The 18,620-nt window shown below is 48.3% G+C and overlaps 1 protein-coding gene across 4 annotated transcripts in view; it reads left to right on the plus strand.

Annotated features, from left to right (window-relative positions):
- Positions 1-18,620, plus strand: part of LOC140394502 (bMERB domain-containing protein 1-like) — a 145,789-nt gene that overhangs the window by 111,640 nt on the left and 15,529 nt on the right. For all 4 annotated transcript variants that reach the window (XM_072481829.1, XM_072481827.1, XM_072481828.1 and 1 more), the window contains 2 exons: positions 140-254; positions 6,194-6,276. In XM_072481829.1, the coding sequence (XP_072337930.1) occupies positions 140-254; positions 6,194-6,276 (198 nt within the window). The remainder of the gene's footprint in view (positions 1-139; positions 255-6,193; positions 6,277-18,620) is intronic.

Genomic DNA, 18,620 nt, shown 5'->3' on the forward strand with positions numbered 1-18,620 from the left:
AGAAATCATGGATGTGGAGGGAAGTTTAGAGTGGTCAATTTTGGATTTATGTTAATTTCCTCACAGTAAATTGAAGTCCGTGTTAAAGAACAGTTAAAGAATCGTCTTAACTTCACCTTCTGATCAACATTTATTACAGAAAATGAAAAATACAAAGAAGATAAGGTGAAAGAGGATATACTGATCCACAAAATCCAGAAATTGGTGGAGAAACGGGATTTCCTGGTGGAAGATGCAGAGGTGGAGAGATTAAGGTAAAAAAGTTGGACACTGACAGAGCACCTTGGTTTATTTATGATTCGTTTTCTAGATGTTTACTTTCATCACCTTCATGGGGACAGAGGTTCTAAACTGATAAAGGAGAAAGAAAGAGATTCAGTTCTTCTCAAATATTGTCAGGCATTTAAACAGACAGTTCATGAACATTGAGCAATAGGACCGGTGACTCAATCTCATGTTGTTGTTGCTCCATCTAAACTTGACATCAGTAGAAGTGTAAAGATTAGTGCTTGAATGTTATTCATGTGTAGACAGTTCAGGCTACATGTATAATTCTGGGGGGTTTATGATTTTAATTTTATTAAGTAGATATGTATCTCTTCTGAAAGATGTTGGTTTGAACATTTCTATCCAAACCAAATATTTGATTTTTTTTCTAGACCTGTTGTGGTAAGTCCTTTATCTACAGCTACCTCATGTTAAGTTGGTGCAGTTTATTGTGAGATCTGAAGGTGTTGTTGGATTGTCCTCCCTGCTGGTGAACTATAAATTAAGTTAGTTAAACAAAGGCTGCTTGCTCTGAATCCACATTGTTATGGACCAGGGCGTAGAAACTCCAAAGTGTATTATGAAGCTCACCTGACCTATAACTTTTATGTTGAATTTGGCTGGGATGAGCACAAGAGCCTTCACTTTAGGTGTGATTCATCAGACGCCCTAGGCACTTTTATCAAAACAACGTTTACTATAAGAATGTAGTTAACATATATAAAACACAGCAAGAATTTGTTATTAATTAAAAACATGAAAAAACACACTACAGCTGCAGTAATCTATGTATATAACTCTTAATGAATCCCCCTTAGCTGTTCCAATTCAATACAAAATCCAATAAACCAAAACCCCTTTAAAGGGTGTGACTCAGCACTCTCTAATCTCACTCCAATGGGACTGGTCCTTTCCCTGAGATTCTGGTCCCGTTTCCAACCAGCAAATTGAAAACTCCCTCCCGAACGCAACTCTAGCTTTAAAGTTACCAAGACAGTTTGCTGCCCCCAATGTGCTGTCAGTTCACTGGGACAGCTTCAAAATAAAACAGGGAAAACTTCCTGCAGCTTAACACAGTGCTTTCCAACACTGCTTCTTCTTCTGCAGCCCAAACGAACAAACTGAAGTTGAAACCAGAAAACTAAGCCCCCTCTCACCTGACAGCCACAGCCCAGCTCCACCCACAAATGACATCACTGAAGCCGTGCTGCAAGCCATGTGGTAAAACAAAATTAAAGGGACACTCACATGACAATATGGTGAGTGTGTCTCAGTGCGAGACACAACAAAAAGATATTGTAATATCCTACACTTGGTGGACAATTGAAAGACTGCCATGACCCAGATTCTCCAGTCATCATTTGGAATAAAAATTTGCATTAGAATTTATTCCTGTAGCTTACTTGACAATGATGTGGAGATGCCGGTGCTGGACTGGGGTGAGCACAGTAAGACGTCTTACAACACCAGGTTAAAGTCCAAGAGGTTTGTTTCAAATCACTAGCATTCGGAGCACCGCTCCTTCCTCAGGTGAAATAACTTGACAATGGCAGCAATGTTGTTGGAGACTGCTGGCTATCATCTCCCTTTAAAATTAGGAAATCTGGTTGAATAGCTAAACCCCGGGGGCTGGCTTTCCCCAATGGTGTGTTTGAAAACGGGAGAGGACTCGTACAATACGGTGCGTGTCCCGTCCTCCACCATCCCGTCTGCCTCCTGACCCATTACCCATATTAAGTGGAGTGGTGGAGGCAGCAGGCAGCCCCTTGGACGTCTTAAAACCCTTGTGGCCAATCACTGGCCACTTGAATGCCAGGTAAGAACGGGTTGTGCGGCGCCGAGGACCCGGGTTCGAATCCCGGCCCTGGGTCACTGTCCGTGTGGAGTTTGCACATTCTCCCCGTGTCTGCGTGGGTTTCGCCCCCACAACCCAAAGATGCGCAGGTTAGGTGGATTGGCCACGATAAATTGCCCCTTAATTGGAAAAAATAATTGGGTATTCTAAATTTATATTTTAAAAAAAGAACGGGTTGTGGGGGGACCTCCTTTCGGTTTCTATTTTGCCCATCAGAGATAATCAACCTCCCCCCCCCCCCCCCCTCCTCGGATCACTGAGCCCCAGAAAACACATTGTTACAGAAGGTAATGTTGTGGATTGTTACTCTAGAATGGGCTAAATTTTAAGGAGACTGGACGCACAACGTGAGATGCTTGCAGGACACTGGGGACGTCCTGACACAAGGACTTACATGGGAATTGCCCAGAAAATGTAAACTTCCTCTGTGAATGCCTCTGAGGTGGAGTTAGAGCTGGCAACTCGAACTCTAACTCTGCGGGACATACCTGGATATGTCAGACAGATTTGGGGGGCATGGTAGCATATTGGTTAGCACTGTCACTTCACAGCTCCAGGGTCCCAGGTTTGATTCCCCACTGGGTCACTGTGCGGAGTCTGCACGTTCTCCCCGTGTCTGCGTGGGTTTCCTCCGGGTGCTCCGGTTTCCTCCCACAGTCCAGAGATGTGAGGGTTTGGTGGATTGGTCACGATAAATTGCCCTCCATGTCCCAAAATGTTAGGTGGGATTACTAGGTTACGGGGATAGTGTGGAGGCATGGGCTTAAGTAGGGTGCTCTTTCCAAGGGCCTGTGCAGACTTCATGGGCCGAATGGCCTCCTTCTGGACTGCAAATGCTATGATTAAAATCTAGTCTAACTCCTGGGTAACTACACAACTGGCACCCCAATCAACCTCCAAAATCTCCCGACTCCCCCATCCTCGACCTGACTAACCCCTGACCAACCGACTACCCCACAGACCAGACCTGACTAGCCACCCAACCAGAACAGACTACCCCCCGATCATGCGATTACCCCTAACTTGGCCACCCCCCTGTCCCGACCGACAACCACCCAACTACCCCCCAACCATCAGGCTCCACCACCCCCAACCCAAGACAGCAACCTCACAGACCCAACTACACCTCTGGCCACACCTAACCACCCTCCTGACCAACCAACTACACCCCATGACCAATCACCCCTTGACCACCCGACTATTCCTCCCACCAACCGGTTACCCCTGCCGACCACCGACCTAATGTGACAACATCCCCCTCTCCAACCCACCCACCAACTCATCTACCTACTCACATTACCCACCTGCCCACTTACTCATCGACTCATTCAATCTTTCGCTGATATTCAGACTGGATCTTTAAACTTATCCTATGGCAGCTGACGCTGTAAAAAGAGGGCATGTCCTGTCTTACTCCGACTCTCCTGCATTCTGACTGAGCTTCCCATTGGACAGTGTGTTACACATTTATGTTCTTGGGGAAGTTCTTAGGAGAAATGTGCGGCAGCTTTGAGTCGGGGCATTCCCGAGCGAAGCGGCAATCTGCTCTTTACTGCTGTTGATTGGAGGATCTGGGCTATTGTGTTTCGTGGGCTCAGCTTCATAGATCGTTCTGGAAGTGAACCCTCAAACTGCCAGCGAGCGGGGGTTTGCCTGCACAATACCTGGAGCAAGCGCAGAGCTCAAACCCAGAGCTGTGTTTAGGTTGACCAGGGGGTTAATGTGTTGTCACAAACTTTCCTCAACTTCAGTCAATTAACATGCTCAGAAAATGACTTAGATTATAAACCACTAGAAAGATGTAGTGGTTTTTTAAAAGTGAAAATACAAATGTAAGCAGTAGATTTACATTTAATTCTATTATTTGTAATTATTTTTTGTGATGATATGCCAATGGGCCATATCACAGTTGGATGGTGTGCGACCTCCAATCAGCAGGTGGCGGTACAGACACACCATGCGGTCTCAAGACCAAGGTCATGTGGCCTGGGGGCCTGTATATAAAGAGATGCTCATCTGGCCATCTCCAGAAAAACACGAGGTAGAGGGTAATAAGACGTACATGGAACAGGTCAGCAGATGTTGTGAGTTCCAGAGGAGTAGCAAGATTCCATGATAATGTGCTCTGTATCAGATTGTCATCCCACTGCGCAAGACACAATAAAAGGATCTTGGTTGGACAGATCAGAGTGTTTGGTGAGTTCATCATAAAGTAGAAGGGACCAAACACAACATTTCTGTTTGAAAGATCAAAAATAACAAGGTATTTTGTCGGTCCTACATTAATCTTCAGTGTAAACTTGACGGTAATGATTGTAGATGTTCATTGTTTTTTTTTTTAAATATGTTTTATTGAAATTTTTTTCCCAAGCAACAATTTTTCCCCTCTTACAAAGCAAACGCAACAATAACAATACAGAATTTTTTAACAATACACAAGTAACAAAACCCCTTTATCTTTGACCTAAACTAAACTAACCCCCCCCCCCCCCCCCTTCCCCCTGGGTTGCTGCTGCTGGTCATCTATCTTCTCTCTAACGTTCCCCTAGGTAGTCGAGAAATGGCCGCCACCGCCTGGTGAACCCTTGAGCCGATCCTCTCAGGGCAAACTTTATCTGCTCCAGTTTTATGAACCCCGCCATATCGTTTACCCAGGCCTCCAGTCCGGGGGGTTTCGCCTCCTTCCACATGTGTAGGATCCTGCGCCGGGCTACTAGGGACGCAAAGGCCACAACGTCGGCCTCTTTCGCCTCCTGCACTCCCGGCTCTTCCGCAACTCCAAATAGAGCTAACCCCCAGCCTGGTTTGACCCGGGCCTTCACCACCCGCGAAATCACTCCCGTCACTCCCTTCCAATACCCTTCCAGTGCCGGGCACGCCCAAAACATGTAGATGTTCATTGTTGACTGGTCAATGGAATTTCAGGCCTCCCTGCACTATAGTGAGTTCATCAAATCTAACTTTCATAAAATGCACCCCTCAAACCCATTCAGATCACCAAATCAAACATCAGCTCAAAAGACACATTGCACTTTTATGTTCAAACTAAGTGTCTGGCACAAATATGGCACCCCATTCCTCGAAGAATGAACGATGGCATGAGAGGACGCAATGATTCTTTCTTGGATATGGTTAAGATATGGGGGAAGAGAGAAAGTTTGAACAGTGTACTTTGAACTCACAATGAATTCAAAGGGAATGTTTGGGAAAAGGGACATTGAGAAAATAGAGATGGAAGTTAAAATATAAATAATATATTTTGCTTCGTATTAGAGGGTGGCCTGCTGGGAGGGCTGATTATTGGGACTATGTAGATGGCTGAAAATGTGAAATTCAGTGTCTTGTATTATCGCAACTTCCAAAGAACAAAGAGGACAAAGAAAATTACAGCACAGGAACAGACTATTTGGCCCTCCAAGCCTGCACCGACCATAACTAATAATCCCTGAAATTCCCGAAACAGGTCACTAGTCTGTCGCAAGGGGCTTATAGCTTGAGGGGCGCCACTCCACATCAAGTGTGTCTGACTAGGAGTCTGTCCCGCTCATACCACCATTGCTGCGTTTGGAAGGATTTTGCAGGTTGACGTTCAGCCTGTTTGACCAGGTCACAAACGCACCTTCCTCGGCTGTCAAATCCTGGGGTGATACTCAAAGCCGGAGCTTCTGGCCCAGAGGCAGGGATGTTACCCACTGCGTCACAAGACCAGTTTAGAGGGCTACAACTTTGCAAAAATGAATGGAGAGTTGAGAGAGTGTTTACTGTTCTCAGGTGATGCATGGTAATTGTTTTGAATCTGAAGCAGTGGATGATAAGTTCTAAATTAATGTCTGATCTACCTGCTTCTACAAGTGTTAAATGTTGCTGTACTGAGCTTGGATCGATGTTTTGGCCTGCACTGAAATAACGCAGTACCCAGCCCCAGGGTGCTGATACTGGATACAAACTGTTCCATTTACTGTCACCGATAGTCCACATCTTAATGAACAAAGAAATTCACCACAAAATCAACTAAAAAAAAACATTCTTATATATTTTGCGAGAGGGGTAAACATGGCTCACTTTCTACAGGGAAAGAGAAGAGGACAAAGAAATGGAAGAATTTCTCCAATCTAAGTTAAGACCACTGAAAAATGTAACTAAAGCACCTGCAGGTAAGTCATTCCAAGTTCTATACTTGAATTAGTAAGAGGTCGATAAGAGTGAGGAACCTCAGGTCATTGCTATCAATAGAGAAAAGTACTGGGGAAGCTTCAGGAAACCAAATTTCCAGCACCAGTAGTCTATATCCTCAGGTTCTAAGACACCTGCAGAGATAGTGGATGCACAGATTATAATTTCCCCAAATATCCTAAATTCTTGAATAGTCCCAGTGGATTGGAAATTAACAAACATAACATTACTATTCAAAAATGGAGGGGGAGGAAAAAACGGACAACAGGCCAGTTTGCAGACATCAGTCATCGGGGAAAGTATTGGAATCTATTATTAGACAGTCTTAAGAAAGTACTTAGGAAATAATAGTATGTTTAGACAAAGTTAACAGGGAAATTATATTTGATTAATGTATTTGTTTTTTAGAATGTAATTCGTAGGAAAGGTGAAGGGGAACCAGTAGGTGTACTTCTCCTCTTTCAGATACAGGCCCTGAGAGGGTGTTGGCAACCATGGACTTCCATTGAATTGCTCCATGATGATGCATGGCAAAGTACTACAGTGGTTTGCCTTGCCTTTTGCATTATGGCTGACCAGGAAACTCTCCTGCGCTTTACTGCCTGCTATCAGACATATTGGAAGGATTGACAGGCTGATAGTCAATCTATTTGGGCCACATTATGAACACCCTTTCGGTTGCCATCAAGTCCTGGAGTGGGACTTGAACCGGGTACATCTAACCCAGAGGCAGGGACTCTACCACTGAGCCACAAGGCCCCTGAGTAGACGTACTACACTTGGATTTCCAGAAAACATTCTGTGAGGTGTCACACAAAATGTTACTATGCAAGATAAGGGCTCATGGAATTGGGGGTGACATATTAGCGTGGCTACGGAATTGGTTAACAGACAGAAAACAAAGACCAGGGATAAATGGGGCATTTTGAAGTTGGCAGCCTGTAACCAGTGGAGTGTCATATGGATCATTGCTGAGGCCTCAGCTATTCACAATCAATATTAATGAGTTAAAACAAGAGATCGAGAATAATACATTTAAATTTGCAGATTATGTAAAATTAGGTGAGAGTGTAAGCTGTGAGGAGGCCACAAAGGGGGTACAAAGAGGTATAAGCAGGTCAATTGAGAGGGTAACAAGTATAGTGTGGGAAAGTGTACGGTTATTCACTTTTGTCATAAGAATAGAAACACAATATTTTTTACAACACAGGAACGTTTAACATTTCTGAGTCTGAAGAGACTTGGGTGTATTCATACAAGGAACACTGAAAGTTAGCATGCAGGTACATCAAGTAGTTAGGAAGATCAGTGACACATTGCCCTTTATTGCAATGGGAGTGGAGTATATGAAATAGGAAGTTTTGCTTCAACTGTATAGGGATTTGATGAAATCCCACCTGGAGCAGTGTACAGCATTTTGATCTCTCTACCTGGGGAAAGATATACTTGCCTTGGAAATTCACTAAGTTGAACCCTGGGATGAGAGGGTTGTCCAATGATATGAAGCTGAGTAAATTGGGCCTGTATTCTCTGGAGTTCAGAAGAATATAGAGGTGATCACATTGAAACATATGAGATTCTAAAGGGGCTTGATGGGGTGGACATTGAGATGTCATCTCCCCTGTCTGGGATCTAGATCATAGAGCCTCAGCCTTAGGATAAGGACTGAATCATATAAGACTGAATCGTCTACTCTGGAGGTTGCGTATGCTCCAGCATTAAATATATTTAACACTGATATCAACAGATTTTTGATCCCTCAGGGAATCCAGGGATATGGAGAGCAGGCAGGAAAGTGAAGTTAAAGTAGAGGATCAGCCATGATCATATGGAATGATGGAACAGCTCAAGGAGTTGAATGGTCCACACTTGTTCCGATTTCTTATGCTCTGAAAACTATTTAACATTTTTAAATAATAAATTTAGAGTACCCAATTCATTTTTTCCAATTAAGGGGCACTTTAGCGTGGCCAATCCACCTACCCTGCACATCTTTTGGGGTTGTGGGGGCGAAACCCACACAAACACGGGGAGAATGTGCAAACTCCACACGGACAGTGACCCAGAGCCGGGATCGAACCTGGGACCTTGGCGCCGTGAGGCAGCAGTGCTAACGACTGCGCCACCCGTGCTGCCCTCACTTTTTAACATTTTGATAGGGAAAACATTCAAAAGCAAGGAAGGATAAGACCTCATTTAGCTTATTAATCCTGCTACTGATCAGACAAGCTGGATCTACACTGTCTTGAACCCCGCCCAGCTATTTCATCTCCTGGGGGAAACGCTCCACCATCGGATTTCCTGATCCTCAAAAAATGATCATTCAAATTTCTGGAATATTCTTTCTTCCTTGCATTTCAATCATGGTTTGTTCGCCTCTGAATACATCACCTTTCAAACACAGCCGAACAGCATAAGCCACAACATCTCCCGCGGAAACGCGGGAACTTGGAAAACTAGAAACTAGGACCAGGAGGCCATTCGGCCTTTCGAGCCTGTTCTGCCATAACTCCACCTCAATGCTATATTCCCGCATTCTTCCCATGCTCTTTGATGCCCGTAAAATATTTTTTTAAATCTATCTCTTTCTTGAATATATTCAGGGACTTGGCCTCCCCATCCTTCTGTGGTAGAGAATTCCACAGTTCACTACCCTTCGAGTGAAGAAATCTTTCCTCATCTCAGTACTAAATGGTCCCTCCCGTATCCTGAGACTGTGTCCCCTGCTTCTAGATTCCCCAACCAGGGAAAACATCCTCCTGCATCTGGTCTGTCCAGCCCTGTTCGGGTTTTATATGTTTGTAACCTCGAACTCTTTAATGTCCAGTTCTATTAACAATCATAGTCTTACCCGACTCATTATTGAAGGAATTGATCAGGGCAGCATCAATCACCTTTTCAGGCAGTCTGCGCATGCTGCAGCTGCTCTGAAGGGCAGAAGGAATCTCTACTTCATATCTGTAAATGGAATATGCAAAATGTTACATATAAGTCGGGCGTTGCATGGATTCCGAGTTCGGTTCCCGTCTGTGCGGAGTCTGCACGTTCTCCCCGTGTGTGCGTGGGTTTCCTCCAACAAGTCCCGAAAGACGTGCTGTTAGGTGAATTGGACATTCTGAATTCTCCCTCAGTGTACCCGAACAGGCGCCGGAGTGTGGCAATTAGAGGCTTTTCACAGTAACTTCATTGCAGTGTTAATGTAAGCCCAATTGTGACAATAATAACGATTATTAAATCTGTTTTCACAGCAAGCGGGAAAGGACTGGGGGTAGGGGTGGGTCTTCAGCGTGTGCAGTAGTCTCATGCGCATGGGGCGCCGCCTCAAGCCTGTGTCAATGCTGTTGCCTTGCCCAGCATCTGGCTGCCGGAGCTGTCGCCAGCACCACGAGGGCATCCTCTGCGGGATCAGCACCACCATCCATTTTGGTATCTGTAAGGAATTGGAGTAGGAGAGAGACGGACGATCAATTCCCGGGAACCCCAAATCCCCCAAGCTCCTCCCACCATTATTTGTCCCGTCTTCTCTCAGAGAGCCATCCACCGAGCCAGTTGTGTTAGAAAACCTCGCTCTGCACACTCACCCCCGGCCACAGCAGGAGCCACTAGACCCCAGATCCCTGCTGGGAACATTTGGGAGATCGTGCACAGGTGCCCTCCCCTGGTCCACACACTCACCCTTTGGTAGTGAGGATATCCCCAGTGCTGAAGCCCAGGTCTGGAGTGTTTGGTTGTTGGCTGCTGCCTGGATGGTGCTGACGCTTCTAGAGTTCAGACAAACTGTTCAGGCTTCAAGGTTTGAGTGAAATGTGATGCAATACTCATCGTCTGAGACATGTCACATGTCCCCACGAGAATCCACTTGAGTAATATTTTATCGGCAAAACGGTCAACATTAACAAAGATTTGAAATTAACTATGTAACATTCCACATATCACACTAACCATTAATCAACAAGGACAGATTATACTGTATAAGGTACATGTGGATGGGGAGGCAAGGGAGGAGCAACTGAAATTGGTGGATGAGATTCTGGGGTTGGATCGTAGGAATGCGAGGAGCCCAACCCCAGAGCTCTTGGCATGCAGGAAAAAACTGCAAATGCAGTTTGACCTGCTGTCCACAGACAAAGCCAGTGCGCCAACTGAGGCAGGTGAAAGGGTGGGTTATGGGGAGAAGGCCAGCTGTCTTTTGGCTCACAAACTAAGGTGGTAAGAGGCAGCCAGGAAGCTTGTTGAGGTTAGGGATTTGGACGGTAGGCTGGTCGCCGCCCCGGAGAAGGTGAATGGAGTGTTTAGGGCCTTTTACGAGATCATAAGACACAGGAGCAGAATTAGGCCATTCGGCCCATCGAGTCTGCTCCGCAGAGGTTATATAGGTTGGAGCTGCCGAAGGACGAACGTGGAATGGAAGAGTTCCTGCGGGTTTGGAGTTTCCCCAAGGTCGGGGAGGAATTGCGTGGAAGTGTCACTGGACTTGGAGGAGATTCAGGTAGTGTTGAGGCACTTGCAGGCAGGGAAGGCACCGGGGCCAAATGGGTTCCCGGTGGAATTTTATAAGAAGTTTTCGGATCAGTTGGGTCCTATGTTGTTGGGCATGTTTAGGGACTTTTGGTGTGGGGCACCCTCCTGGAGATGCTGGGGCAGGCATCTATCTCTTTGCTTCTGAAAAAGGATAAGGACCCCATAGAGTGTGGGTTGTATCACTCGATCTCCCTATTAAATGTAGATGCCAAGTTATTGGTCAAGGTGTTAGCATTAAGGATGGAGCCTTGCCTCCCGGAGGTACTGGGAGAAGACCAGGCGGGGTTTGTAAGTCGACGGAAGCTTTGTCCAATGTGAAGCGATTGTTGAATGTGTTGCTTACCCCTGTGGCCGGGCCAGAATTGGAGATAATCGTATCATTGGAGGCAGAGAAGGTATTCGCCCGGGTTGAGTGGGGTATCTCTTTGCACTATTGGAGAAGTTTGGGTTGGGCACTGGGTTTGTGTCATGGGCGTGGTTGCTGTGCGCAGTCCTATTTGCCAGTGTTTGTACCAACATCATGAGCTTGAGGTCTTTCTGGTTACATTGGGGTATGAGGCGGGGGTGTCAGATGTCTCCCTTGTATGCATTGACAATTGAGCCGTTAGCCATTGCTTCAAAGTCTTTGATTGCGTGGAGTGGGATTATTAGAGGTGGGTGGAACATAGGGCGTCATTATCTGCAGATGATTTGCTGTACGTGAGGGACCCAGGATCCTCTGTCGGGAATATTATGGGTATTTTGCAGAACTTCGGTGCCTTCTCTGGTTACAAGTTGAACATAGGGAAGAGTGAATATTTTGTGGTCGGTGCGTTGGGGAGGGGAGCCAGATTGGGGGCGGGGTTGCCGTTTCGGTTAGTGGGGGCTAGTTATCGATGATTTCTGGATGACGGCGTTGGACTGGGGTGAGCACAGTAAGAAGTCTTACAACACCAGGTTAAAGTCCACAGGTTTGTTTCTAATCACTAGCTTTCGGATGAGTACTGCCTCAACCGGGACCTTGGATTCATGTTGCATTACATTCACCGCCCCCCCCCCCCCCCAACCATCTGGCCTGGGCTTGTGAAATCCTACCAACTGTCCTGGCTTGAGACAATTCACACCTCTTTAACCTGGGGTTACCCCTCTCTCCAGTTGCTCCGTCTGGACTTGTAAAGACTTAATTACCTGCAAAGGCTCACATTCGAAGTATCATCGTGTATCACTGACTTTGTCTATATATGTGTTTGTGGAACCCACCTCTTCATTCACCTGAGGAAGGAGCAGTGCTCCGAAAGCTAGTGATTCCAAACAAACCTGTTGGACTTTAACCTGGTGTTGTAAGACTTCTTACTGTAGTTATCGATAGTTAGGGGTCCAGGTAGCTGGGGATTGGGCGCGGCTCCGGAGGTTGAATTATATGAGCCTGGTGAGCAGAGTTAAGGGGGCTTACAGAGGTGGGACAGTCTTTATCTTTGGCGGGCCGGGTCCAATCGGTTACGATAAACACCTTACCGAGATATTTGTTTCTATTTCAGTGTCTCCCGGTGTTCCTGCCCAAGTCTATTTTCCGACAGGTCGAGCAGCTTATCTCCAGCTTTATTTGGGCGGTTAAGGCCACGAGGATTCGGAGGGGGTCCTTCAGAAGGACCGGCAGGCAGGTGGTCTGATGCTGCCGAATTTGCTATTTCGTTACTGGGTGGCCAACGCGAAGAAGGTGTTGGGATGGTGTGGGGTTCTGGGACTCTCTGGGTTCAGCTGGAGTTTGGGTCATGTCAAGGGACAAGCTTGGGGGCATTGGTAATGGTGCCACTTCCGTTGGTGCCGGCAAGGTATTCGGCCAACCCGGTGGTGGTATCCACGTTAAAAATATGGTGCTACTCCAACAGCATTTTAAGATGGGGCAGCCACATGGCTGACTCCCATTTGTGCTAATCACCTGTTTGAACCAGCAAGTCTGGGCACCACACTTGGTGCAGAGAGTGGGTGATATATCCCTGGAGGGGCGGTTTACCCACTGGAGGAATTTGTGCTGTCAAACCTGGACATGTTTAGGTGCCTCAGGGTGCAAAGCTTTGTGAAGAGGTTGTTCCCGGATTTCCTGCTGGTGCCGCCACCATCTTTATTGGCGAGGATTCTCTCCTGTTCGGGATTGGAGGAGGGCAGCACCTCCGGCATTGTCAGGGAAGAGTTGAGTTTGGTGGAAGGGGTGAAGGCTGAATGGGTGGAGGAGTTGTGGCCGATACTGGAGGAGGAGGAATGGAGTGAGGCATTACAGAGGGTGAACGGCACGTCATGCATGTAAGACTGAGCCTGACCCAGTTTCAAATGCACCTCACTAAGGCTTGGATGAGTCGTTTTTTTGAGGGGGTGGAGGATGGGTGTGAAGGCTGCGCGAGAGGTGCCCACACCACACACACACACACACGTATTCTGGTCCTGTTTCAAGCTGGCGGGATTTTGGAGGTACTTTTTTAACCATCATGTCAGCGATCCTAAATATTGAGCTGGAGCCCTGACCGTTAGCGATTATATTTGGGGAGCTGTGGATGGGGGCGGAGATGGATATCCTTGGCTTCGCCTCATTGGTGGCACAGAGGCGGATCCTGTTGGACTGGAGTCCAGCAACGCGAGGTAGGGGACTAAATGGAGTTTTTGCACTTCGAGAAGGTCATATATACCGTGAGGGAGTCGAGTGAAGGGTTTTACAAGAGGGGGCGGCCGTTTACATTGTATTTCAATGAGTTGGTCACTGTTAGCTGTTAAGGGGGGGTAAAGGAAGAGTGGGGAGGAGGTATAAATAGTTATGTGCAGCACTCACCACACCAACAGACAGTAGGTTGAAAAATCACTGCATTGTCACTCACCCTTTCCTAACATCTGCTGCCTCAGACAAAAGTTGGGGTCTGATGGGAGGGGGTCTCAGTTGTGGAGATCTGATGGAGGATCTTTTGTGGGGGTCTGATGCGGGGTCTGTTGGGGGGTCTGATGCGGGTCTCTTGGGGGTCTGATGGGGGTCTCTATTGGGAGGGTCTGATGGGGGAGCTCGTGGAGGGTGTAGGGTCACCCTCATGCATGTGTGCTGCGGGGGGGGGGGGGGGGGGGGGGGGGACCAGTAATTCCCATGATGATGGAGGGAGGATTTGCATTGTGGGGAGGGAGGGTCTACCGCGTTGCCTGAACAAAATGGCGGCACCAGGATTCTGACAATCCCACGTGTTCTCCTCCTTGTATAAATTTACATGGAGAAGGTGAGTGAATCGGGGTCAGTCACCAGGGGGCATAGGTTTAAGGCCCATGGGGCAAAGTTTAGAGGAGATGTGCGAGGCAGGTTTTTTACGCAGAGGGTGGTGAGTGCCTGGAACGCGTGGCCAGGGGAGGTTGTGGAAGCAGATACATTAACGACGTTCAAAAGGCATCTTGACAAACACATGGAAAGTATGGGTATAGAGGGATACGGCGCAAGGAAGTGCTGAGGGCTTTGGCAAAGGTTGCAGGCTTGGAGGGCTGAAGGGCCTGTTCCTTTGTAAAGCTGGGCAGCACGGTGGCGCAGTGGCTAGCACTGCTGCCTCACGGTGCCGAGGACTCCGGGCTGGCCCAGGCTGATAGAAATATGTAAATTTGGCAATTAAGACAATGTTGCTTCAGAGACTAAACAGATGGAAGATGATTTTACCCAAGAGGATATTTTACAATTTTGACACCTGACAATTGATTTTCTTAAGTGGCTCTATTAAAGACACTTATAGTCTCATAGTTTTCATTCGTTGTTGGGGTGAGTTTTAGTTGTATTAATAGAACTACTTTGTGATTCAAATGGAAGAAAATGAACCTGAAATTATCCCGATAACGTCACAGCAAATTCTATAAACAGACAGAAATGTTGCCGAGGATATTATGGAGCTCACAATCCACAGCTTTGCTACAATTCTAACAGAGGGCGGTCTTCAGATTGCCGACCGACCTGTCGAAGCACTTACACTCTGCACAGCCGAGTGTTGAGAAATGTAGCAGCTGTTTCCCAGGATGTGATTTAGACTTAAGACAATGTCAACAGCTTCCCTGAAGTATTGCCAAAACAACAATTAAGGTGCAGTTGTAGATCCAACTAAATCCCACTTGTTCTCCACAGGCTCTCATGTGATCCCTTCTCTCCATAAATGTATCTTCCCTCTGGTAAATGTATGTCTCCAGATTGCTGGAGACTGGACATAAAACCTGGACTTGAAGGCTGACCTCTGTGGGAATTGCCGAGGAAGTTTGAACTTCCGATGGGCGATTCCCCTGCTCCCTGGGACCCTCCGAGCAGGTCTGCGACTCTGAGTTAGAATTGGAGGCTTTGAACTGTTCCATGGGACTTAGCGGAATAGTAACCCAGGAAATGTTAGATTAAAACCTAAACTAACTCCTGGGTAATTACAAAACTGAACCTCCAATCACTCACACGGATGCCCCCTCCCTCCGACTTACCCCTTGACACCCCCACCACCCCAACTAACCCCCCTACCATCTGACTACATCTGACCTGACCAACTTCCGACCTGACTACCCTTCCTAACACCCCATTCACCTGCCACCCTGTTTGAATTCAACAAAAATCTGGAATTAAAATTCTAATGATGATTATGAAACCTTTGTCGATTGTTGTAAAAGCGCAACTGATTCGCGAATGTCCTTTTTTAAAAAAAATGTTTATTAAGAATTTTTCAACAAAATTTTCAACCATACAACCCCCCCCCCCCCCCCCCCCCGTAACAAAAAGAAAAGAAAAGTTGCATAGCAAGACATAAACATATCAAATCAACATAATACAGAACTTTGTGCATTGGATTCCTCCCGCACAAATCAACTTTCCTGAACATTTATGTATTTTCTTGCTCAAGTGCCCCCAGGAAAAAAAGCCCCCCCCCCCCCCCCCCCCCCGGAAAGGTATGTCGTCTCTCCCCCCCGGTATGTTTCCCCCCCCCCCCCCCGGGTTGCTGCTGCTGCTGACCGACCTCCATCTAATGCTCCGCGAGATAGTCTAGGAATGGTTGCCACCGCCTGAGGAACCCCTGCACAGACCCTCTCAAGGCAAACGTTATCCTCTCCAGCTCGATGAACCCAGCCATGTCATTTATCCAGGCTTCCACACTGGGGGGCTTCGCATCTTTCCACACTAACAAGATCCTTCGCCGGGCTACCAGGGACGCAAAGGCCAGAATGCCGGCATCTTTCGCCTCCTGCACTCCCGGCTCATCCGCTACTCCAAATAGTGCTAGCTCCCAACTTGGCTTGAGCTGGACTTTCACCACCTTGGACTTAGTCTTCGCGAAACCCCTCCAGAACCCATCCAGTGCCGGGCACGACCAGAACATATGGACATGGTTCGCCGGGCTTCCCGAGCCCCTCCCGCATCTGTCCTCCACCCCAAAGAACCTACTCAGCCTCGCCCCCGTCATATGCGCTCTGTGAATAACCTTAAACTGTATCAGGCTGAGCCTGGCACATGAGGAAGAGGAATTAACCCTACTCAGGGCATCAGCCCACAGACCCTCTTCGATCTCCTCCCCCAGCTCCTCCTCCCATTTACCCTTCAGCTCCTCTACCAAAGCCTCCCCCTCTTCTTTCATCTCCTGGTATATTGCCGACACCTTGCCCTCTCCGACCCATACACCCGAAATCACCCTGTCTTGAATCCCCTGTGCCGGGAGCAACGGAAATTCCCTCACCTGTCGCCCTCACTTGCATGTACCTGAACGCATTTCCCGGGGGTAACCCAAACTTCTCCTCCAGCGCCCCGAGGCTCGCAAACGTCCCATCAATGAACAGGTCCCCCATTCTTCTAATCCCTGCCCGATGCAGGCTCTGAAACCCCTCGTCCATCCTTCCTGGGACAAACCGGTGGTTACCCCTAATCGGGGACCACACGGAGGCTCCCATCGCTCCCCTGTGTCATCTCCACTGCCCCCAGATCTTTAGCGTTGCCGCCACCACCGGACTCGTGGTGTACCTTGTCGGCGAGAGGGGCAGCGGTGCCGTTACCAGCGCCCTCAGGCTCGTTCCTTTGCAGGACGCCATCTCCAGCCTCTTCCATGCCGCCCCCTCTCCCTCCATCACCCACTTACGGATCATCGCCATATTGGCTGCCCAGTAGTAGCCACCCAGATTTGGCAACGGCAGCCCTCCTCTATCTCTACTACGCCCCAGAAACCCCCTCCTTACCCTCGGGGTCTTATTCGGCCACACAAAACCCATAATGCTCCTGCCTACCCTCTTAAAAAAGGCCTTGGTGATCACAATTGGAAGGCACTGGAATACAAAAAGAAACCTCGGGAGGACCACCATTTTAATCGACTGTACTCTGCCCGCTAGCGAGAGTGGCAACATGTCCCATTGTTTGAAGTCCTCCTCCATCTGCTCCACCAGCCGCGTCAAATTAAGTTTGTGCAGGGCCCCCCAGCTTCTAGCTACCTGGATCCCCAAGTACCGAAAGCTCCTTTCCGCCCTCCTCAACGGTAGGTCGTCGATCCCTCTTCCCTGGTCCCCTGGATGCACCACAAAGAGCTCACTTTTCCCTACATTGAACTTATAGCCCGAAAAGTCCCCAAACTCCCTTAGAATCTGCATGACCTCCACCATCCCCTCCACTGGATCCGCCACATACAGCAACAGGTCGTCTGCATACAGCGACACTCGATGCTCCTCTCCCCCTCGGACCACCCCCCTCCATTTCCTGGACTCCATTAATGCCATGGCCAAAGGTTCAATTGCTAATGCAAACAACAGGGGGGACAGGTGGCACCCCTGCCTCGTCCCTCGATACAGCCGAAAATACTCCGACCTCCGCCGATTCATAACCACACTTGCCACCGGGGCTCTATATAGGAGCCTGACCCAGCTAATAAACCCTCCCCCGAACCCAAACCTCCACAACACTTCCCAGAGATACTCCCACTCTACTCGGTCAAAAGCCTTCTCCGCGTCCATAGCTGACACTATCTCCGCCTCTCCCTCCACCAATGGCATCATAATCATGTTTCGGAGCCTCCGCACATTGGTGTTTAGCTGCCTGCCCTTTACAAATCCCGTCTGGTCCTCATGAATCACCCCCGGGACACAGTCCTCGATCCTCGTAGCCAGCACTTTTGCCAGCAACTTAGCATCCACGTTGAGGAGCGAGATCGGCCTGTACGACCCCCATTGCAGTGGGTCCTTATCCCGCTTCAGGATCAAAGAGATCATTGCCTCCGACATTGTCGGGGGCAGGGTCCCCCCCCTCCCTTGCCTCATTGAAAGTCCTCACCAGCAACGGGGCTAACAGGTCTACGTACTTCCTATAGAACTCAACCAGGAACCAATCCGGTCCCCGGGCCTTCCCTGCCTGCATGCTCCCCAGTCCTCTAATCAGCTCCTCCAACCCAATTGGCGCCCCCAAACCAGCCACCTCCTGCTCCTCCACCCTCGGGAACCTCAGTTGGTTCAAGAATCGTCGCATCCCCTCTTCTCCCGCTGGGGGCTGGGATCTGTACAGCTCCTCATAGAAGGCCTTGAATGCCTCATTTACTTTCACCGCACTCAGCACCGTAGTTCCCCTTCCATCCTTGACTCCACCTATCTCCCTCGCTGCCATCCTCTTAAGGAGCTGATGTGCCAACATCCGGCTCGCCTTCTCCCCATACTCGTACGTCGCTCCCTGTGCCTTCCTCCACTGTGCCTCTGCCTTCTCTGTGGTCAACAGGTCAAACTCCGTCTGGAGACTTCGCCTCTCCCTGAGTAGTCCCTCTTCAGGGGCCTCTGCATATCTCCTGTCCACTCTTAAAATCTCCCCCACTAACCTCTCCCT

Source organism: Scyliorhinus torazame, chromosome 17 (genome assembly GCF_047496885.1).
Source record: "Scyliorhinus torazame isolate Kashiwa2021f chromosome 17, sScyTor2.1, whole genome shotgun sequence".
NCBI classification, from domain to species: Eukaryota; Metazoa; Chordata; class Chondrichthyes; order Carcharhiniformes; family Scyliorhinidae; genus Scyliorhinus; species Scyliorhinus torazame.